Source organism: Herpailurus yagouaroundi, unplaced genomic scaffold, assembly GCF_014898765.1.
Source record: "Herpailurus yagouaroundi ecotype Mexico unplaced genomic scaffold, PumYag 186, whole genome shotgun sequence".
Lineage (NCBI taxonomy): Eukaryota > Metazoa > Chordata > Mammalia > Carnivora > Felidae > Herpailurus > Herpailurus yagouaroundi.
Window position 1 is genome coordinate 46,466,933 of NW_024412417.1, and position 23,251 is coordinate 46,490,183.

The 23,251-nt window shown below is 56.4% G+C and overlaps 1 protein-coding gene across 8 annotated transcripts in view; it reads right to left on the reverse strand.

Annotated features, from left to right (window-relative positions):
• Positions 1-12,082: 12,082 nt before the first annotated feature.
• SLC45A4 (solute carrier family 45 member 4) overlaps positions 12,083-23,251 on the reverse strand; it is an 82,655-nt gene continuing 71,486 nt past the window's right edge. For 5 of the 8 annotated variants that reach the window (XM_040494543.1, XM_040494544.1, XM_040494545.1 and 2 more), the window contains exons 3-8: positions 21,482-21,670; positions 19,338-19,517; positions 17,722-18,758; positions 17,017-17,116; positions 15,794-16,005; positions 13,496-13,855 (exon numbers count right to left, since the gene is read on the reverse strand). In XM_040494543.1, the coding sequence (XP_040350477.1) occupies positions 13,496-13,855; positions 15,794-16,005; positions 17,017-17,116; positions 17,722-18,758; positions 19,338-19,517; positions 21,482-21,670 (2,078 nt within the window). Of the gene's footprint in view, positions 14,044-15,793; positions 16,006-17,016; positions 17,117-17,721; positions 18,759-19,337; positions 19,518-21,481; positions 21,671-23,251 lie in introns of all 8 variants that reach the window. The other 3 variants (XR_005796661.1, XM_040494547.1, XM_040494548.1) reach the window with 3 other exon arrangements.

A 23,251-nucleotide genomic window follows, 5' to 3' on the forward strand; every position in this document is an offset into this window, starting at 1 on the left:
AGCGGCCCTTTCTGAGGCCCTGCCCCCAGAGGCTGTGGGGGTGGCCCTAGAGATCTCCAGATGAGGTCATCCTGGCTTAGGGAAGGAGGGCCCTAAATACAGTGACAGGTGTCCTTAGAAGAAGAGAAGACGCAAGAGACCACCAGGCACATCATCTACAAGAGATGCACGTTAAATATACAAACACCCGGGAGAAGAGCCCGGGGGCAGTGGGCGGGGGTGGGGTGCATACCGCTATGCGTGTCCGACAAAACAGCCTCCAACTCAAGGTACAGACACAGTGTGCGTGGTGCTGAAAAGGCAACTCAGTTCATAGTGATGCCATTATTAATTCATACATGTAATAATCCTTGAGAGTACTTAATGGAGATTCGAGACCCTTGAGGGAAACGTGGAGGAACCATAGGAGGAGATGGTCGCGTCCACGGTAGTTGGGAGACGTTAACACCCTTCTCTTCGGTAAGTGACAGAACCGGTGGCCAAAACATTGGCAAGCACATAGAACGTTCCCCACCGTCCACCAGCGAGACCTGGCATTATACGTTACCCCTCACAATAGCAGAATATCCCTTCTTTTCAGGTGCACGTGGAGTGTTCACCAAGCTAGACCATGTGCTGGACCATAAAATAAGTGAAAAAATTTAAATCTTACAGAATATGTTCTCAGACCATACCAAAACTTAAACTGGAAATCAACAGCAGTAATTGCCTAAAAGTCCCCAAACTGAAATTATGTTGCAAATTAAAAATTACTTCCAAATAACCTATGGGTCAACAGTATCACAAAGGAAATTAGAAAATACTAAATTTGTGGGATGCAGTTAACGCAGTCCTTAGAAAAGCTATAGCTTTAAGTGCCTCTATTTTTTTTAAAGGGCTTTGTAATTTATTCTTTTTCTTTAAAGCTTGTTTATTCACGTTGAGAGAGTGTGTGTGCGCATGTGAGCGAGGCAGGGGCAGAGAGAGGGAGGCAGAATCCCAAGCAGGATCCACGCTTTCAGCACAGGGCCCGACGTGGGGCTCGATCCCATGAACCGTGAGATCGTGACCTGAGCCGAGACCAAGGGTCAGATGCTTAACCGGCTGAGCCACCCAGGCGCCCCCAAAAGCCTCTACTAGAAGAAAGGTTCACAATTAAACCTCCATGTTTAATCCAAAGTAAGTAAAGGAGGGAAATACCAAAGATGAGACCAAAATCAATGAAATGAAAACCAGAATCGACAAAGCCAAAAGTTGGTTCTGTAAAGTAATTGGTGAAGTCTAGTAAAACCAACCACGAAAAAAGGGGCAAATTATCAACATCATGAAAGGATGATCTCACTGATAGACACCAACACGGTACCATGAGCAACTTTATGGCAACAAAGTTGATTCAATATACACGTTTCTTGAGAAACACCTTCATGAAACCAGCGCAAAAAATAGAAAACAGCCCTGGGAGCCCCGAGGGCACAGTTGCTTACGTGTCTTGATTTTAGCTCAGGTCATGATCTCCTGGTTCTTTGGGATGGAGCCTCTTACAGAGCTCTGCACTGACATTGTGGAGCCTGCTTATTCTCTCTGTCTCTCCCCCCACCTCCCCATGCGCTCTCTTTTTCTCAAAATAAGCATTTAAAAATAATAGTAACAGTCCTACATCTACTAAGGAAATTGACTTTAGTCAAAATCCTTCCCACTCAGAAAACCCCAGGCCTTGTGGATTTCGTTGGTGAATCTAACAAACTCTTAAGGATGGAATATCGAAAACCCACAGAAATGTCTCAGGATAGAGAGCACTTCCTGATTCACTTACGAGACCAGTGTGACCCTGTACTAGAATCTGACAAAAATAAAATTACAGATCAGTTCCCCTCAACCCCGGATGCAAACTTTCTGAACAAAATGTTAGCGAACTGAATCCGGCAACGTTTTAGAAGGATAATACAGCATGACCAAGTGCATCCAGAGATGCAACGTTAATTTAACACTTGAAAAGCATCTGTAAACTCCACGTTAGCAGAATAAAGGAGAAAAGCCACAACCGTCATCTCCACAGATGCCGGAAGAAACGGACACAGTAAAATAGCCATTCACGAGAAATATGCTGGCAAACTGAAAGGGAACTTCCTCAGACTGATAGCACCCTCGGGAACCTGCCGCAGACGTCATACCTGATGGTGGCCATCTGGCTACTCCCCTCCCCTCTAAGACGGGGGACAGGGTAAGGACGCACACTTTCGACCCCCCATTTGACACCGCACGTCACGTCCTGGCCAACTGCATGAAGGCAAAAATAAATAATTAGAAGATTGGACCAGAAGGACAAAACTATCAGGGCACCTGGGGGGCTTAGTCAGTTGAGTGTCTGACTCTTGATTTCTGCTCAGGTCAGGATCTCAGGGTCGTGGGATTGAGCCCCGAGTTGGGCTCTGAGTTCAGTGTGGAGCCTGCTTGGAATTCTCTCTCTCAGTGGGAACCCTCTTGCACTGCTGGTGGGAATGCAAACTGGTGCAGCCGCTCTGGAAAACTGTGGAGCTTCCTCAAAAAATTTAAAAAAAAATTAAGAACTACCCTACAACCCACCAATAGCACTGCTAGGAATTTACCTAAGGGATACAGGAGTGCTGATGCATAGGGGCACTTGAACCCCAAAGTTTGTAGCAGCACTTTCAACAATAGCCAAATTATGGAAAGAGCCTAAATGTCCATCAACTGACGGATGGATACAGAAGCTGTGGTTTATATACACAACGAATACTACTTGCCCATGAGAAAGAATGAAATCTGGCCTTTTGTAGCAATGTGGATGGAACTGGAGGGTATTATGCTGAGTGAAATAAGGCAGTTGGAGAAAGACAGATACCATGTTTTCACTCAGGTGGATCCTGAGAAACTGAAAAGACCATGGGGAGGGGAAGGGGAAAATAGTTAACAAACAGAGAGGGAGGGAGACAAACCATGAGACTCTTAAATACAGAGAACAAACTGAGCGTTGATGGGGGGGCGGGGGAGAGGGGAGAGTGGGTGATGGGCTTTGAGGAGGGCGCTTGCTGGGATGAGCCCTGGGTGTTACGTGTAAGTGATGAACCACGGGAACCTACCCCAAAACCAAAAGCACACTTTACGCACTGTATGTTAGCCAACTTGACAATAAATTATTAAAAAAAAAAAAGGAATTCTCGCTCCCTCCCCCTGACCCCTCACCCACTCACACGCACACATGCACGCACTCTCTCTGGGAGAAATTAAAAAAAAAAAAGACAATCTGTTCATAACCAGCCTTATTGGTTACATTAATCATAAAGAATCTATTCTTTTTTTAATTTTTTTTGTCAACGTTTATTTATTTTTGGGACAGAGAGAGACAGAGCATGAACGGGGGAGGGGCAGAGAGAGAGGGAGACACAGAATCGGAAACAGGCTCCAGACTCTGAGCCATCAGCCCAGAGCCCGACGCGGGGCTTGAACTCACGGACCGCGAGATCGTGACCTGGCTGAAGTCGGACGCTTAACCGACTGCGCCACCCAGGCGCCCCAAGAATCTATTTTTTAAGAAACTACGAGAGCAAGCAAATTTAGCAAGATCGTGGATACAAATTCAAAACAGAATGACTGCATTTCTGTATTTTAACAGCAAAAAGTTGGAAAATGTAAAAACTAGGACTTACTTTAAAAACCCATCAAGTAGGAATAAACTTTAAGATGGGCGAGACCTGTACACTGAGCTCAAAAACACCGCGGAGAAGTTTTATAAGGCCTAAAGAAATGAAAAAACATACTGTATTTATGGATGAGAAGGCTAACTACTGAAAGATGTTAGTTCTCTCCAAGAAAACCAAGTAGATTCAATTTAATTCCAGTCCAAATCCCAACACAATTTTTAAAAATATATATTGACAACTTGGCGTGCGCACACACACGTGCACACACACACGTGCACGCAGAAATGCAAAGGTGGATAGTCAAGATGACCTTGAAAAACATCAAGGCTGAAGGACTCACACTATGTGATTTAAAGCTTCCCCAAAAAAGGGGCGCCTGGGTGGCTCCGTTGGTTCGGCGTCCGACTTTGGCTCAGGTCGGTCATGATCTCGCAGTTCATGAGTTCAAGCCCCACGTCAGGCTCTGTGATGTCAGCCCAGAGGCTGCTTCGAATTCTGTTGTTTCTCTCTCCCTCTCTCTCTCTGCCCCTTCCCTGCTCACTGTCTGCCTGTCTCTCTCTCTCTCTCTCTCTCTCTCTCTCTCTCTCTCTCAAAATAAATAACCATTTAAAAGAAAAACCAGACTGACAGAAAATATTTACAATGCTATATCTGCCAAAGACTTAGATCCATGAAATATAAAGAGCCTCTACAAATCAATAAAAAGTCAAACTACTCAATTTGAAAATGGGCAAAGGACCCTTTACCAATGAGGATATATGGATGGCCAATTTGAAAAGATGCTTAAAAAACATGAGTCATTAGAGAAGACGTATTAAACCCCGATGAAATACCACCTGATATTCATTAGAATGGTTAATATTAAAGAGCACAATCACGAATATGGATTAGGGTATGAAGCAAATGAACTTACCGTGTATAACAGTCGTCACTCACTGCTGGACAAAAATAGCATAACCACTTTGGGAGAACTGCCTGCCAGTTCCTTATGGGCACATACCTACCCTGCAAGCCCACAATTCCATACCTCGCCTACCCAAGAGGAATGAAAACCTAGGTGTACAAAGAGACTCTTAAGATTATATTCACAGCATCTTTATTTGTTTTTTAACACTTATTCATTTCTGAGAGTGAGAGAGACAGAGCATGAGCGGGGGAGGGGCAGAGAGAGAGGGAGACACAGAATCGGAAGCAGGCTCCAGACTCTGAGCTGTCAGCACAGAATCCGACACGGGGCTCGAACTCACAGACTACAAGATCACGACCTGAGCTGAAGTCAGACGCTTAACCGACTGAGCCACCCGGGCACCCCGCAGCATCTTTACTTGTAACAGCCCTAAATTGGAAACCCCCATCAACCAGAAAATGGACGTGGCATGTCCTCACAGTGGAATACTTACTCTACATCAGTGAAAGGGGACTGACCCGCCACGCACCCGGCAGTGTGGATAACTCTCCGAAGGAATGTGCTGAGTGGAAGCAGCCAGACAGAAGGGCTACCAACTGTATGTTGCCACTCATATGAAGTCCAGAACAGACAAAACCGATGCACGGTGACTGAATTTCATGGCAGTCGTTCCTGATGTCTAATGTCATCGGTCTAAGTGTAGGGTGGGACTGAATTCGAAGGCATCGGGAGAACCTTCTGGAGTGAAAGGGATGTCCTGTGCAGACTTTACGTTAGTTACTCTGGGGTGTGCATATGTCAAAACTCGCACACTCACACGCCACTGTGCCCGTCGCTGTAAGTTCACCTCAATTAAAAACCACAACAAACAAAAGTCACTATGGATCCTATAAGCTATTGGGAGAGATAATACGGGGATATTTCAAATTGGATGCCAATAAATTTGACAACTCGGCTGGAATGACAACAGTATTTGAAAGGCACAAGCAACCAAAGCTCATTCCAGAAGAAACAGAGAACCTGGGGAGCCCTCTATCGAACCAAGAGATTGAACCCATCCCTTAAAACCTTCACATGAAGAAAACTTGACAGAGAATTCGCCGATGAGCTCTCCCAAACATACAGGGAATAAATATAAATTCTATGCTAATTTTTTTTTTCATAAAAACAAGAAGAGTGAACACTTTGCCGTCTCATTATGAGCCCAGTATTACCTGGCTACCAAAGGCAGACAAGACATTACAAAGGGAACCATCAGAACCATTTCGTTTCATGAACCTTGAATCTTTAATAACATTTTAGAAATTCGATTCCGGCGATAAATAACAAGGACAATACCTACGACCAAGTGGAATTCATCCCAGGAATGCAAGCCTGGTATATAACATTCGAGACCGGCTGATGGATTCACCCTATTGACAAACTCAGAAAGAGAAACCACCTGTTCATCTCAACAGACTCAGAAAGCACACGTGACAGGATGCAGCGTCCACGCACGACGAAAGCTCTCCGCGAACCGGGAACAGAGTGTCGGCTCGATCAGGAGCCACTACAACGGCCCCATAGCAAACACTACACTTAACGGCCAAAGACCCCACCTCTCCCTCTCGATTCAGGAACAAGGCACTCTTCTTTCCCTCGGAGACTAGCAGAAAATACTCGAAAAATATTTACCAGATGAAGGACCTGAGGCAAAAAATCCAGCTGGACATTCCACTCCGGAAGAGGCACAGATGGCAAACACAGGAAGGAGGCTTCACGTGCAAGGCCGTGCTCACTACAGCCAGAGCGAGACCGCGTGTTACACGAGCCGGTTTCAGCTGCACTGGCCAGAAGCCGGCCACGAGGTGAAGCACCTAGGACCCTCGGTCCTTGCCGCGGGCGTGTGGAGCCCCACTGGGAAACATCGGGCGGCTTTTCATAGAGTTAAAATCTACACACCCACAGGACCCAGCCATCCCTCTCAGGTGCTTCTGGAAGAGAAGGGAACGCTCAAAGTGCTCAGCTGTGCACCGCGGTTTTGGTCGTAATAACCACCACGTACAAACAGTCTCCGTGTCCGTGAGCTGAATGGATAAGCACACGGGGTGGCATGCTCGTTTACCGGGGCCCTCATCAAAGTAATGATACCTGAAATTACGTGGGTCTCAAAAATTCTATACAGAACGAGAGAAACTGTGCACAAAAGCCGTCCCCGCCGTGTGATTCCACGTCCACGAACTCAAGGCAACGATGGTGGTGACGCAGAGCAGATCCGTGGTTGTTACACGTGAGAGGTGGCAGGAGGCACGCCTACGACAGGGAACACGTGTTGCCGTGAACGTGTGTGTGGAGGTTTTTGCCTGAACACGTGTTTGCACTTTCTCTGGGGCGCACCCCTTGGCGTGTTCGAAACTACTGGGTTGTACCACAGCTGTGCGTATGTGCAAGCTTTTGAGTCACTCTAGATCACGATTACAGAGGTGGATGCCATTATGTTGATCCCAACGTACCAAGTTGTGCATTTAATACCGGTCAATCTTGGGGACGCCTGGGTGGCTCAGGCGCTCGAGCGTCCGACTCTTGATTTCGGCTCATGTCATGATCCCACAGTTGGTGAGTGTGAGCCCCACGTCGGGCCACACGGTGACCGTGCACACAACCTGCTTAGGATTCTCTCGCCCTCTCCCTCTGCCCCCCCACCACTTGCACGTGCACGCTCGCTCGCTAGATTTAAAACAATTTTAATTTCTTAAAATGATTTTTTAAAATAAAAATAAAGCCGGTCAATCTTATTGCATGTAAATTATACCCGAATAAAGCTAATTTTTAACACACACACACAAATCTTGTCACATGGACAAGATGATGCCAAATCTCTACTCACTCTGTACGGTGTAGACCCAGCCAGGTCCCGAGTCTCCTGTGCCTGTTCCTGGAGGACCGCCTTCCAACAGGTGGATCGGGGTGGGGTATGTCAGTTGCCTCCGGATCCCCCTCTTCAGGGATCCTCTACCTCTGCTCGGCACCGCGAGCACTTCAGATTGCGCCTCCTTGTTCAATCGGATTCTGTCTGCTTTCCATCCCTCCAGGACTCCCGCCCTTGTCTGAGTGTATGTGTGTATATGTTTCCTTTCACTTCTAAGAGCCTGGAACATGACACTGTCCACCTTTTGGTATCTCCCAGAGCGGTTTCCCGACCTAAAAATTATAATACGGTCTCCTCCCCTCCATTTGTTGGAAGAACCAAGTACCACAATGATGAAAAGAGCCGTGCAAATGGAAGCAAATAAAAAGCTGATAATTACAGCTGATGTGTTCTCCAGACTGAGTTAACAGCCAGCTGTGCGACCTCATGAATAATTGAGCTCTTTTCACAAACTGTTCTTGTCTACATACACCCTACTTGAGGTGTCCCACTCTGCCCAGGAAAATCCTCAAGCGCGCCACCCAGAAAAATTACATTACTGCTGTCTTTAGAAAGATGCATGTGATATACGCAGGTAAACAGATAAAGAAAACTTCACTTTCTAACAAACACCCCCCCCCCCCCCTGCATCCTGTTAGAAGGATGTAGTGTCCCTAGCCACCTGAGTGGCTCAGTCGGTTGAGCATCCGATTCTTGATTTTGGCTCAGGTCGTGATCCCAGCTTTGTGGGATCGAGCCCCGCAACAGCACCGCGCTGAGCCCGGAGCCTGCTTGGGATTCTCTCTCCCCCTCTGCCCCGCCCCTGCTCGAGCTCTCTAAAATAAAAATAAAAGTCGCAGACCTACATGTGCTAACAAGATGATTAAATATCCCGCTAAACAGAACACGCAGACTGCAAACCCTGCCGTGCCCGCGTTTTTGTGGAAACAGCCGATTCTGCGGTGGCGCGAAGGGGGAGGCGCGGCCTGTGGGCGGCAGGGGGCGCTGTGGCTGCGGGCGCGCAGGAGCCACCGGCCGCCCTGGCTGCGCCCCTCTCCCCCCAGCCCCGCCCAGCGCCCCCGCCCCCGCCCCCGCCGTGGAGCCTTTGAACCAACCAACCTGTGGTCCCGGCTCAGAGGCGGCCTTGGGCCAGCCCCACCCCCCACCCCCATTTCCTCTGGGGCTGAGCAGGGGTGGCAGCAGCTTCCGCAAAGCAGGGCCCCACCCGGCCTGAGGTGCAGGCACCCCAGCCCGGCGGCCTGGCTGCTTACCTGTGTGGCCGGAGGTGCCCGCCAGACCTGCGGCCACGCTGGCCTGGGGGCCCTAGCACTGGATGGGCCCTGACAGGGCCAGTGACACGTGACCAGCCATGCAGCACATGGGGTGGGCGTCCTCCCAGGCAGGCTCGGCCAGAGCCCTCAACCTGGACCAGGAGAGGTGGGCAGAGCCGAGACCCCCTCAGCTCTGGCAGAGGGAGCTGGACTTGGGGAGGAGGGGGGGGGGGCTGAGTGAGGCCTCTGCTGGGGCTCCAACGTGGGCCCCCAGGTTTGTGAACTCAGGGGCCGGGATTCTGGAGACTTCAGGGGCCCATACTCAGTCCACACTTACTGGCAAGCCTTGGGGCTCTCTGCCCGCCCCCCACCGGACTCATGCCGGCTGGAGGGTGGGCAGGGACAGCCCCGGGTCCCCAGCCCAGACACAGGGAGGGGCCCTGGGTAAGTGACACAGACACACCCACACGGTCACCTGGTAGGGAAAAGTTTATTACGATTTAACCACAGAGTGACAGCAAAACAGACACAGGGGGGCCCTGGTCACAGGCCAGGAGGAGGCAGAGCGTTCCACAAACAGAACCACGTGCACAACAGAAATGAACACACAAGCCGAGTATATACCTGAAAACAAGCACAGAACCAGAGACTGTGCAGGGACACACACACACACCAGGCCACTCCGGCCACCGGATGGAAAGGTTAACGTGCGACACTCCACTCTGCTTTATGATCCCCTTTCCCCATAAAACATGTGTTTAACACACACACACGACGTCGTTGCTAAATCAGCAAGAGCTGTTACAGTGCTCCAACTTAATAAGTTGATAAAAACAAGTTGTCCCGTGGCCAGTTCACAATGGAACTAAATAGTTTTGTTCCGAGATGCCTGGGGAGTGTCTCTGGTAACAAGAGGCATTTCCGACAAGCAGGTCCTTCTGCCACCGAGAGACAGTCTCGGTCCGCAGCACGTGGAGGGCAAGGGGATTCAGCAGATGGCGGGGGGGGGGGGGGGGGGGCCGGCGCGGGGGGGGCACCCCGCTCTCCAGGAGGTCCCCATCGCCAGGCTGGGGGTTTGGGCCAGGAAGGTGGCAGCTGGCTTCCTGAGGAGGTAATGTGACGGGTGTCCAGGGCTGTGCTGAGCCGACCGCTCCCAGTGGGTGCTGGGCCACGTACCCCGCTGGCCGCCCCTCAGGAGCGCCCGGGGGGGGGCCATCGGGGCAGCCCCTCCCGGCCCGGAAGCCAGTAGGAAGATGGATGGCCTGTCTCAGAAGCAGCCGCCTGCAGATACAACACGAAGAAGACAGCGGCGACCTCCCGAAGTGGGGGGGGGGGGGGGGACCAGCCGCAAGGGCACTCGCCTCACTGAAGGTGGACAGGAGCTTGGGGAGAAGCCGCGGCCTGGGGCAAGGGACGTCTGGGTGTGTCTTTCCCAAGGTGACCTGCTGTGTGTTTTACAAACTTGGTCTGTGACAGGCGTCACCCGTCCGAGCTGCTGCGTGAACCGTTAGACACAGAACAGTTGGTACCTTGCGAAGTACTTTCCAAACATGCCACGTGAGCATCACAGGCTGCCAGGCGGGGCCTGTGTCACCTGGGGAGGCTGGAGGGAGAGCCCTGCTTTGTATGGCCCCTCCGAGAGCTTCCACTTTGGGGATCTGGGGGCAGGAGACCCCCCGGTACCTTTAAGAAAGGGACCTGAGCACTGTCTGCAGCCTCCGAGCCTCTGATGAGGGCCTGGCCGTCCGGCCTGCCCACCTTCGGGGAACACTGGTCTCAGCACTCCCCCAGCGTGGCCCCCGGAGGCTCCAGGACCTTCAAGGGCGGGCGTCTGAGGGGCAGCGGACAGCGGCTGGCACGCTCGGCCCTCCAGCCACCCGGAAGGTCACAAAGGCCCTCTGCCCATGGAGCTGGGATGGAGGGGTGCACGGGCAGGCCTTCCTCCCCGCACACGCGCCAGCAGAGGATAAAGACCTCAGCTGCACGTGTGTGGGTCATTTCCGGGAGAGATCCTTTCCTCAGCTGACTTCAACACGCAACAAGCCCGTCTACACTACACGGCAGGCAGCTAAACCGAACGCCTGCTGACTGTGCTCAGAGCCCTCTGACCCGTGCCCACAAACCCTGGGGCCACCGCCAGGCCGGCTCCGCCTGTCCCCGGCACCCACACCTGCAGGCCCACCCCATGGGCGCTCGCGGCCTGTCCAGCCACCAGACACAGAATCCTCCGAGTCACCGGGCTGAGGGTCCCCCCCCCAACCCCGTGTCCGCCTGAGGAACGTATGGCCTTACGAGACACACGCCCCCGGGGTGCACACCAGCCACAGCGTGCAAACAGCCAGTCCCCTCAGCTCTTAAGACACAGGTGAAGACACTCAGGCTTCCGAGTCCCTGCAAGGGAGGGCGGAGGCGCACCTCCGTGTTCACACCCGGAGCAAGGGCCCAGGAAGGCAGCTGCGGGGACCGCCTCTGATCCAAACCACAAGGTGCGTCCCTCCCCTCGCAGGTCTGTGCACAGACCGGACCTACGGAGTAGGAGTAAGACACCCTGGTCATCAAAAACCAAACGGCTTCAAAACCTTTAAATCTCCGCTGAAGCGCAACCACCTTCCTTCTGCGCCGAGGTGTGTGCGCCCTGTGCTGTCGCCGGGAGGGGCGCACGACTACCCTTCGGACAGTGGCTTCAACGAAGTGTTCTTTGGGGGCTTTGCTGTTTCAGATCACGGGGACGTTTAAGGCTGGGATCTCCAGAGTTAACCTGCGTTCTCGATGGTGGTCCCACCCTGAGCCCCTCGCACCTAAAAACCAAGTCCCAGCCGAGCCCCTCGCGTCCAGCCGTCCGTGAGCACCGGCCACAGGTGAAGGAAGGCGGGGGGCGGGCGGCAGGCGTTTGGTTCATTTCAGGTCTTGATTCGGGGCCGTTCTCCCCCCACCCGTACCCCCCGCCGCCCACTCTTCTGGCTGTCAGAAGACCCCCAACCACGGTCCCCGAGAACCAAAGCGGGAGGACCCACCGCCGCAGGGCCATCGGGGGACACAGGTCGAGCTGCCAACGGGGACCCGCCAACGGCGCCTGGCCGGGGGGCTCACGCAAGTGGCTGGCGCTTGGCGTCGATGCCGGCACCTTCCAGCGGCACGACGGACATTCCCCGTCGGAGCTCAACGTTCACGAGGCCAGCGGGTCTGAGCACAGAGAAAACGCTCACGTCTTCATGCCGGTTCTCTGAGGTCCGGGGCTCCTGCGTGGAAGGGGACCGACGCGGGCAGGCGCCACAGCTCCACAGACACAAGACACAACCCGCACGCGCCACCGGCGGCCAGGAGGCGCGGCACGACCAGGGGCCGGCCAAGTACGCTACACAGCCATTCTTTTGAATACACAGAAAATTCAAGTAATTTATTTAAAAACTGCTTAGTCTCATCTTGAAATATATATATATATAGATATATATTTGCTTTAGAATGATCATATTGCAGCATGGTTCCTCATGCATCTTAAAGTTCTTTATTTAAAAAAACTTGAGGCAGCGAAGTATCACCACTGTCTCTGTCCAGGTGACACCAGGAGGCTTAGACTGACCATTCCAAGTAAGAGAAGCAGAAACCGCTGAGTTATAAAGAGACTGTGGTTTGAAAAGCATTTCCAAGTAGCTGCAGCATCTGATGACCGCACTTCCCCAAAGTCCGCGTCTGGCTCACACGCGGAAAGCAGACACGGGGCAGAGTCCTCCGGGGGGGCGGCCCTTCCTTCCGTCCCGGACACCTGGCAACCGCTCGGGTTCCGGCGTCAAGCGGGGTGAGCAGGCGAAGAGGTCAGAAGAGGTCAGAGGCGGCCCAGCAGGAGCTCACACGCCCGGGGCCGCCGTCCCACACACCCGAGGTAGGCCTGGCGGCAGGACCCAGGGGGCGAGGCCACTCCTGGAGCTCTGCCCTCATGATTTCCCAAGCAAACGGTTTAAACACGAGTCAAAGTGCAACGAAGAGCCCACAACCTCTCCGGGGAGCTTCGGACGAAGACGACGGGGTCGGGGGGTCAGGGGGTCGGGGGGTCGGGGGTCGGGGCACGGACACGCGCGTGCACCTGCCTGGGCCCTGCCTCCCCCGGGCGCTGGTGGGGGGCGGCCGCCGCCTCCCGTTTGCCCAGAGGCAGGGCTGCCCCACGCACCATCTGTCAGAATCTCTGAGGACAAGAGGAAATGCTGTTTCTCCTAAGAAAACCAGTTTCGAAAGGAAAACTTTTCTTCTAAAATAATCATAAAGGAAAATACTCTCCAATGGCTGCAGCACCAACAAGACAGGAGATCTGACAGAAAGTCCAGATACCTGCAGGCGTCCAGAGAGAACGTGATAAAGAGATTTTAGTCCCGGACTGCGTGACTGCCACCTGGAGTACTCAGGTAACAAACGGCAAAGGACAGCAGGTTATTTTGGTTTTCAATTGTAACCTCAGAAATGAACATCTTATTTTTCTCTAAACTGCTTGTCGCTATTGTAAATCTGGTTTATAATTTAAAAACATGCAGAATAATATACCTGCAGAATGAAAGAGGTGAAATTACAAGATCTCTTTCAATTAAAAAAAAAAAAAAAAAAGATTTCAAATGATTTTCTTTAATCGTGGACAAAGTAATTAGCGTGGTGTTCTTGCCTAGCGGCCCGACCCTACCCTACAGCTACCGCGTCTCCACGTCTCGCGAAGGAACTCTGGCTCGGGCGCGGCCACCCCCGAAGCAACGGCGACCGCCTCGCCCGCCACCCTCCCTGGAACGTGTGCGCGCAGGGGTGAGGCTCAGACCATCGACTCCGTCTCCACCTTCCTCGGCTGGCCCTCCTTCCTGGTCAGCCTCAGGACGGTGGGCTTCTCGCCGCCGCCCCCGCTCTCCCCCGAAGGCTGGGAAGACAGGCCTTTCTGCTCCTCCTTGACCTCTACCGACACGTCTGGGTAGATCACCAGGAACGTGGCCGTCAGGAAGCCCAAGAAAGAGCCCACGGAGGCCACCATGGGGATGACGCGCACGGTCCCGACGGCGTCGACCACACCCCCGAGGGCGGACGCCACCAGGATCTGGGAGATGTACACCTGGCAGGAGAGGATGGCACAGTCTATGCCAAAGCCACGCTTGGAGCTCCCGGGGCTGTGGTGGACGTACTGCAAGAGAAGAGAGCAGGACGGTGAGGGCCGTGGGGCGGTCGAACCATCAGCCAACATGCCCGTGGCTTGAATATTAGCTCAGAAGAGTCTGGAAACGCAACTTGCCTTCCTCTCAGCTGCTTGGCGACCACTCAGCCTGTCTCCCCGACCCCGTCCCACTTCTATTCAACACTGTATTGGAGGTTCTGGCCATTGCAATAAGGCAAGGAAAATAAATAAAACGTATTAAGGATTGGAAAAGAAAAAATGAATCTCGTTATACGCGGATGATGTGATTGGAAATGAAGTCCAAGAGAATCTATCGGTATGCTGTAAGAATTAACAGAAAAACATACCCTATCTATGGACAGAAAGGCTCATCACTGGAATGTTTTTGAATCTCCCCAAAATTGATCTATGCGATCAGTGTGTTTCCAATTAAGCCCAGAAGCTGATTCTAAACATTTAGATGAAAAGTCAGGGGTCAAGAACGCCCAAGACGATCTTAAGGAAGAACAAAACTGGAGGACGCACACACTACCAGCTCCTGGGTCTTATCACCAAACGACTTAGAACAGGGTAACCCTCGTCTGAGGACAGACCGACCGACGGAAGAGATACAGGGAGCAGAAACACCACCCCCCCCCACCCTCGATGGGGACCCGACATAGGACAAGGACGCCACCAGAATGCGGGTGGGGACCACGTGACCCTTAACGTTAAGCGGCTACCCGTCCGCGGGAGAACGAGGTCACACTCTTCTGCCTCAAACCACACACACGCACCCTGCATCCCAGGCGGACCGCAAGCGCGCACGGGACGAGGGCGCCGCCAATGCCACTGCCAGCGGAACAGGGCGATACCCGCGGCCATTCGGTGCCAGGGGCAAAGGAGTAAAGAACCGCCCTCTGCAAGCACAGGAGGGAAGCACGGGTGTGAAGTAACAGCAGACGTTCCAGGCACAAAAGCTTCGGACACTGGCCAGGGGGCCGCGTGGTGCTACAGCCGCTGGGCCGAGGGCCAGCGTCACACGGCTGCCTGGTCTGCGCCGTTTTTTCAGATTTGTTGCCCAAAACTCCACTGAGCTGTTCATTTACAACCTGTGCTCTTTTTCTGTAGTCACGTGATATACTCTGACCCAAAAGCTTATTTAACAAATAACGCTGTGATTTCGATTTTCGTTAGTTTGGTATTTGGCAGGTACCTAATCACGGTGGATTAATTTTGCTTTTATAATTGCCCAAGGGAAGATTAAACACAGTCTAGGGGTAGAGGGCAAGAAACAGGAGCTTTTTGGGGTTGCTTCCTTCACTTTCAGGGTCATGGTCTACACCTGCACTGAGGCCACTGAGCACTGTGAAAGACGGCTGGTCTGAAATGAGAGGTACTGTATGCACGTGGGAATAACGGTTTTGGAGGTGCTGAGATACAAGACTACGCTGCTGAAGGGACTTCACCTCTTTCCTCCCTGTTTACACACAGCCACTCCAATGCGGACCGACCCAGGCGGCTCACGCTCTACTGGACGGGACATGCTGGCCCAGCTCCCCTCCGCAGGGGTCTGTGAGGGGATATTAGGGGGCAGGCAGCCTCCTAGGTGCCCGACCCAAATCCCTCAAGAGGCAACCGACGCCTCCAGGCAGGTGCCAGGTGGGCCAGGCCACTGCAAGAGCAGATCCTTTGTAGCCAGGAAGCCTGTGCCCCGGACCGACCCGAGCAGGTGGCAGCTTCGCCGGTCCCTTCAGGACCAAAGACCGGGGCGGGGGATCGTCCGTACCCCAAATGCCTCCCAAGTGCAAGGTGCAGAGCTCTGCCTACAGACGAGTGGAGAACGAACGTGGGCTTTGGAGCCGAATGGGTCTGACGCTCTGACCTGGTGTACCTTTCAGGCGGGTGACCTTGCGCCCCAGTGCCTCATCCATGGCACCCCTCCCACCCGCTGCCCCCAGGACGCACCTCCTTGATGTCGTGGTACTGCCCGAGCAGGGCGTAGGGGCAGTAGGAGATGCTCATGGAGACGATGCCCATGGTGCTGATCATGATCATGGCGACGTAGACGTCGGCGAACATGGCCATCACGGCCGTGCCGATGGAGAAACCCAGCGTCCCCAGCACGTAGATGACCCTGATGCTCAGGTCGTAGTTGTCCAAGTACTTCTGTAACAGGGCTGTGGAGACAGCGTGGCCACGGGACAGTGACCGACAAGGCCCTCAGCCGGACACTCGCCTCACTCCTGCCGGGCTCCCGCCACTGTCCCCGGCCACCTCTGCCACCCCGAGGCCCTCCTCCCACCACACCGCTGCCCGCTGGCCCCCACCACGCTCGCAGCTCGCCCCTGTGCCTCCCTCAACTCCCGGGGGCTCCAGCATCTCAGAAGGAAGTCCGCCCTCCGGGTCCCAGAGCCCGTAGCCTCTTTCTGCCCTGGAGGCCGGCTTGGGCCCAGACCCTTCCCACCAGTCCAGACCCACTCGCTGGCCTTCGCCAGCCTCATGCCCAGTCTTGATTTGGAATCTCAAGTTGTGGCTCGTTTCCTCACAGGAGAAGCCTGGGTCCAGATGGACGGACTCCTGCTCACTCTTCCTGACCCAACGGCTTAATGTCACCTCCCCCACGAAGTGTCTCCAGTGCCTTCCTGGGAACTCCTCTGACGGAGCACGGACGGTGCTGCCTGTTGGTCAGGCTGGCTTCCCGCTGCCTTGTGGCCTTGACCTTGGAAACCCTCAAGTCCAGGCCGGGCTGACAGGAAGCTGGAGGCCTCCTCCACGGTTTGGAGTAGAGAGTGGGCAGGACCCAGACCAGACCTGGTTAGGAGACCCCCGACCCCGACTGCGCCCACGTCCAGAACGTGTGCCAGGGCGCGCTGCTCCCAGGAGTGAAGCCTGTCCCCTCCCTCCTCACAGACAAAACCACACCTCCAGGGAAAGGCCTCTGCTCTGTGACAGGCTGCTCCCACAGCCCCAGGCCCCAAACACGCCTCACGCCTCCACTCCCGGGCTCACGGGGACAGCTCCTGCAGGCCCACCATCGCCCCGAGCCTGGCCCTGTCCAGAGCCCCCCTGTCTGAGGAACCCCTGGACAGGAACTAGCAGGCAGAGGGCAGCCCGTGTGGGGTCTCGGGACGCCCCATCCTAGACTCTCAGGTGCAGGACGCTGTTGCCCCCACGTGGGGACCGCTTACCTGAGCAGATCGCTCCGGTGGCCGCGTAAATCACCAGGCCCCAGCACCCCAACTTCACGCCGGCGTTGTAGGCCTGCCAGGCGGTCGAGTTGGAGGGGGCCTGTTCCAGAAATGAAACCGGGGATCAGGGCGGCCAGGAATCACACGCCACACTCTTTGGGGAAAGGAAGTCACTTTCCCTCTCAACTGCAGGCGAGCCGTTTACTTTGAAACCAGCGACAGACACTACCATGATGGGACGCTCCGCCACAGTACGGCCCGCTCCGCTCGCAGCGGCGTCTGCAACCCCTCCCAGCCTCACACCTGCCCCGCGGGGCAGCTGGAGGGTGAGGGACCGCGTGGAGGCGGGGCCGTCTGGCCCAATTCCAGGCAACACAGCACAGGCGTGAGCCAGGCCACAGGGGACAGAGGCGGGTCCCTGTCCCCAGCCACCACCATCTGGGGCAGGGTCTGTGCACGGCAATCGGGCCCGGGAGCGGCTCCTCCCCCGTGACGCCCTTCTGGACCCCTAACCACGGCACCAGGAGCACGCGCCGGCCGATGCCCACCGTGGGCCTGCCCCCCGGCCGCAAGGGCGCCGGGGCACCAAGGGGGAGCGGGCAGCGGACGCAGCCTCCCCGACGCGGTGTGCCGGGCCCTCGGCACTGCCGGCTGCCCCCGCGTCGCCGTCCCTCCCAGCCCCAAAGCGGGGCCCCGGGCACTCACCTTGGGGTCCCCTTCGAAGATGACCTGGCCCATGAAGTCGGTGTAGAAGACGGCCTCGGCGATGACGGAGAACCAGGTGAGCAGGTGGCAGAGGCACAGCCGCGTCAGCTCCTTGGGCATCTTGAGCATGGACAGCCAGAGCAGCCTCACGGTGGTCTCGCCCTCCCCCTCCTCGCTCTCCGTGTCCCCGCTGGAGGTGGTGGCCCCGCTCTGGTTCCGGTGCCGGCACCGCTGCCGCTGCTGCTTCTGCAGGTCGTACAGGTCGCTCATGCTGCGCGAGGGCTTGATGAGGACCACGGCGTTGGCCCGTCGGTAGCGGTAGCAGTTGGACCCGATCTTGCCGTAGTAGGAGAAGGTGCTGGAGGCCTGCCGGTGGAACATGTGCCTCCGCCGCCTCATGGAGCCGGACGCGGCCGTGGGTTTCGGGGCCACCCTGGTGTAGCCCCCGAGGCTGTCCTTCAGGGGAGAGCCACTCCCGTTGGGGACTTTGGCTTCGTTCAAGTGATTATCGAGCAGCGTCGCGTCCTCCTTTGCGGTTTCCCTGAGCACGGAGGCCAGGCGGTACGGCCTGGTCCAGGGAAGCTCCTGGCTGCTGCTGCGGGGGGTGCTGGGGTAGGAGCCGTCGTGGAAGATGGAGGGCTCGATGTCGGGCAGGAAGGGCAGCTCGGGTTCCAGGTCCAGGGCAGCGTCCGGCACGTGCAACACAGAGTCGCTCTTGCTCCGCACCATGTCCACACCCAGGAAGTCCAGGGAGAGCTCGTGCTCGGACTGCACCTCCTCCGGGAACAAGGCGACGCCTCCATCCAGAACGTTCACGCGGGCGGCGGGGGGCAGGGTGCCGGCCGCCTCCCCACCCCGCTCTTGCGGGGGGCTGTACTGCTCTTCCTCGATGCTGAACAGGTGCAGGGCCACCGACACCACAAAGATGATGGCCGCGAAGAAGAAAAGCACCTGGTTCTGCGTCCGGAACCAGTCGCCCAAGAAGGTCTGGGTCCAGTCCAGCCCCCCCAGCACATAGCCGATGGCCCCGCCGAGGCCTGAGCAGGCGAGAGAGACAGAGGAAGCCCGTGAGCGGTGTAAGGTGCCTTGGCACCGCCTCCCGAAAGAAGAGGAGAGGCTAGGAAAGATCTAGAAGGTCTTTCACCCTTAATCACAGGCCAAGGGCGCCACTCATAGCTATGTTCTGGGTCAGCACAAGTTTGGGGGCTGGAAAGTGAGAAAATGGGAGGAAAAACAAGACAAGAAACTACAGCTGACCTTAAGTCTGGCGTTTTGACCTAAGAGACTCCTGCCTAAGGAACCAGAAGCAGGTATCCACCAGGATAGGAAGACGATGGTTGCCCACAACTCCGGGCGGCACTGACTGACACCTCTTAAGCTCAGGAAGCCGCCGTTCCCAACGGATATGAACGGTACCCAAACGCAGGGAGAGACTAGCACCGGCCTGCCCGCCACCTCGCCCACCAGCGGCTAGGTAAAGCCATGGCAGGCCATCGAGTCCGCCCCCCCCCCCGATATGCGGAGGAGGGCCTTGGGAACAGCCTCCCCCAGCCAACCCCCACTGGGTGAGGTCTGGGAGGGTGAGGGCCAGGGCTAGGGGTGGGGGGCGCTCTCACCGGCAGAGAAGGCGTGGATGTTGAGGGCCATGTCCTGCTCCTCACTGTCCACCACATCCAGCAGGTAGGCACGGATGGGGCCCTCAGTCGCATCGGCGCTGAAATCCAGGATGACCACCCCCAGCACGGTGAGGACGATGCCAATGGGCTGCCGGCTGGGGACATCGCCGAGGGACAGACCTGACCGAACACATGGGAGCAGGCAGATCTCAGCCCCTCGGAGCAGACAGTCGCCTCCAAGAGGAGACAGAGGACACTGTCGCCTGGCCAGAAACGGGTGTGCTCCTTGGCACGGACTTTCGGGACAGAAGATGGGCTTTGTTTTGTCCATTTCTGTTATCTGCTGGGTTATTTTTTCTTCCCCCATCACACGGGCTGTCCGGCGAACCTGAGAGAGCTGACTTACGTTTACGTTTTGTGGCCAAGAGGAAAACGGTCCTTCTACCCACCTTCCCTGGTGAAGGAGGGCCACGTTTGAGAGCCCTGACGGAGCGGAGCGTCCGTGTGACACAGTCACACACACACGTGCGCACACCGCGGGGGCGCTCCTTCCGCGCATCCTGAGCGCGTGAGTGGCCTCCCCCGGCGTCCACACGCGTCTCCTCAAGCACGCACTGTGGTTTCACACCTCCCGAAGGAGGATGGCTTGAGCCTGTCACGGTTACTTTCCAATTTGCTTTAAGGAAAATTAAGCCTTGAAGGCCAACGCGGATCTTGTTTCGTAAGTCAGACTGCACCCAAGAAACCCGAGCAGAAACACGGGCTAACGGTCCTGCGTGCCGGTGACGGAACTCGTGAAGCACTCATCACCTCCCCCGGGAGCTTCAAGCACATTCTCGGGCGGCCTGGGTGCGGCTCTGAGGAGCAACGCACGTGACCTCACTTCTGGCACAATCTTTCCCTAAGTAGGCTGGAAGCGGCCAAAGGAAGCTACATTCACACACTGCGTCGCGCCTGCCTCGGGGGAGTCTGCCCTGAACCCCAAGACTGGCTGGCACCCTGTACCCGAGGATGTAGAGGTTGGCGGGGGGGTGGCGGGGCGGGGAGTGGCACACGACCTGGGACCTGGGAACATATTAGCCGCAGCCACAAGCAAGCCCACTGCACAGGAGGCCCAGGGAGGATGCCCGGGAGAGTGTGAGCACGGCAAGTGACAGGGCGCCAGGCGAGGGGCCGGACTCCCGAGTCTCTGCACCGCCACGTTCCCGCAAGAACGCCCCACAGACACGGCCTCGGAGAAAGACACGACTTTCTCTCTGGGTGAAAGTGGCGAAGGGACACGCGATCTGCAGGCTGAAGGGGACAGCCCGAGAGAGCCCGCAGCCCCGGGTCCGCAGCTGACGGCAAAGCAGCACCCCCGGCCTTGGGGCCATAAGACGTCGCGGCTGGAGGAGGCCGCCCCGCACGAGGTGGCTGGGTGCAGCTCGGGGAAGCGTGTGCTGCCCGGTGCGGTGGTCCTTCCTCGGCCCCAGCCTGTCCCCACACAGGCCTCTGAGTAACTGGGTGTGGCTCTCGCTACCCCAAAAGGTGTTCTGGGTGTTCCCACCTCACTGACTTCCTTCTGCAGACCTGGGCCAAGCTCGCGTACGTCAGACCCAGAAGAAGCCTCCGTCTTCAAAAGTCATTGCCAGAAAACAAGGTTTTTGTTTTCAACAGTTTTGACGGACTCCCTCAGGGCAACAACTATTTTCCCACAAACAGCTGCTTTAATTAAAAACAAAACAACAACAAAAAAGGCAGAACAAAACACGAGTACCCGAAGCAGAAAAACAAGCGGCGAACTGGGTCTGGACATTTTCAATACCAAGTCTGAGAAAAGGAGAAAACAAAGAGAGAATTTCTGAAATGATGCTGGAAACAGGACGTGGTGTCAGATAGGCATGAAAAGCTGGGTCACAACAGGAAATGCTTCCCTGTGAACAGGTTCCCACGGCTTTGCTGCGTGGGGCCCGGCTCCTCGAGCGGGGCCAAGTGTGCCCGGGGGCGGGGGCGGGGCCCGGCCGGCCCCGGAAGCGCCGGGCCAGCCCGCAGACGGCCGGTCTCGGCGCCACGGCGCCACGCGTGTTCTGTGGAGCAGAAAGCCACGCGCAGCCAGGACGCGAGTGCACACAGTAGGGCACGTGGCGTGGCGGAGGGGCACTTACCGATGGCAGAGCCGTTCAGGAAGAGCGCCACGCCCAAGAGCACGCCGATGCACAGGACCAGGATGAAAGGCCGCCGGCGGCCCCAGCTCAGGGTGCAGCGGTCGCTGGCGGAGCCGATGATGGGCGTGAAGAAGAGGCCGAGGACGGGGCTCAGGAACCAGGTGAGGCTGTAGTACTGCTCCGGAAGGCCTGCGGCAGACACGCGGCGGGCTGTGACAGGTGCACCCCGGGCACCGGGCGCACGCACACACGCAGGCCCCGGCCTGGTAGAGACCCCTCAGGGTAGAAGTGCCCACCTCCGAAGCAGGCAGCTCTGAAGACTGAATCCCAACGGGGAAGCACCAGGTGGCCAGAGGCCGGCACCCGGGTCTTGGAGCAGATGCCCCGGGACCCGCTGCTGCAGAGTGTAACAAGCAGAGCTGGGACCGGCCGTGCACACGTGGAGAACAGGCACCCCCGGGCGCCAGCGCGGGGCCAGGCCCTCTCACGCCACCCGCGCTACTCAGCGCCATCTCACAGGCACCGCACACAGTGTCCCCGTCAGCCCAGAACCGAGGCACACGGGGAACACGGCCCCAGGGTAGCGAGGACCCACCCTGCTGTCCCTCCGGGCCGCGCGGGCCGAAAACGATCCCCAGAGTCGCCCTGAGGGGCCACACAGCCACTAGCATGCTACACGACCCCAGCGGTGGGCTTCGGCGCGGCCACCGAGGAGCCAACGAGAGGGGGAGCATCGGTACGTGTTTAGCTGGAGCGAAGGTGCTCTTTCTGGCCCCCGGTACTCCCTCTCATCTAATCCTCCTCACTGCCCGGGGAGGCAGGGACTCTCGTGCCCATTTTCCAGGAGGGGACTTTGTCCCCAAAGGGACAAAGTAGGAGGCCCCCGCCTCCGCTATCGCTATCGCACAGACCCAACGCCACTGCCAGTGGAAAGGCACGCTCGTGCGGCAGAGCCCGGATAGCAGCTGGGTTGCGCAATGCAGCGGTGCACGAGCCGGGCCCCGCACACGCCAGCCGCAGGAGCACACACAGGAGTGGGTTCCATTTACACAGAGTCTCTACTGGCAGAAGCCAGGGTGGCGGTCGCCCCTGGGAAGGGCAGGGGCTTCGGGGTCGGCCTGTTCTGTTCTTGATCTGGATGGGGCTCTCTGGTGACAGGTCACCCCGCTGGAGACTTCCGTCACGCACCTCTCTGTGTCCTACTTCAATGAAAAGTTTACTTAGAAAATGAAAGGTGCTTGGGCACGCCAGCAACCCCTTGGCTAGTGCCCCGAACCACCGCGGGCGCCGGGAAACGGGGTACCGGGGCGCATTAGAGCTAAACTTGTGTGGCAAGGCGAAGCACCGCCCGCATCGTCACCCACGTGCCCGCACGCAGTCCACGATGCGAGGTGTCTGCTTTGACCTCTACGCCGCAGAGAACGTTAGGAAGGGTGGTGAATTGTGCTCGTGTTCCAAGTGAGCAGAGACAGCGTGCTGTTGCTCCAGGGAACGAGAAGCTACGAGCGCTACGGTCTCTCAGCAGGCCTGGGGCCTCGCCCCTCCGCATCACAGGCGGGCAGAGGGGACAGTGACAGCCGCCCAGGCCGGCCCCCAGTGCCCACGTGCAGGAGCACGTTGTCCAGCAATGCGATCGCCAGAAAGGACTGCCGACCAAACCGCTCCGCGTGGACGACACAGCCAGCGTTTCACAAAGAGTGGAAAGCATTCTCACCCCAGGGTTCACGGACTCCGAAGGTGGCTTTTAAAAGGGCACAACTTCACCCACAC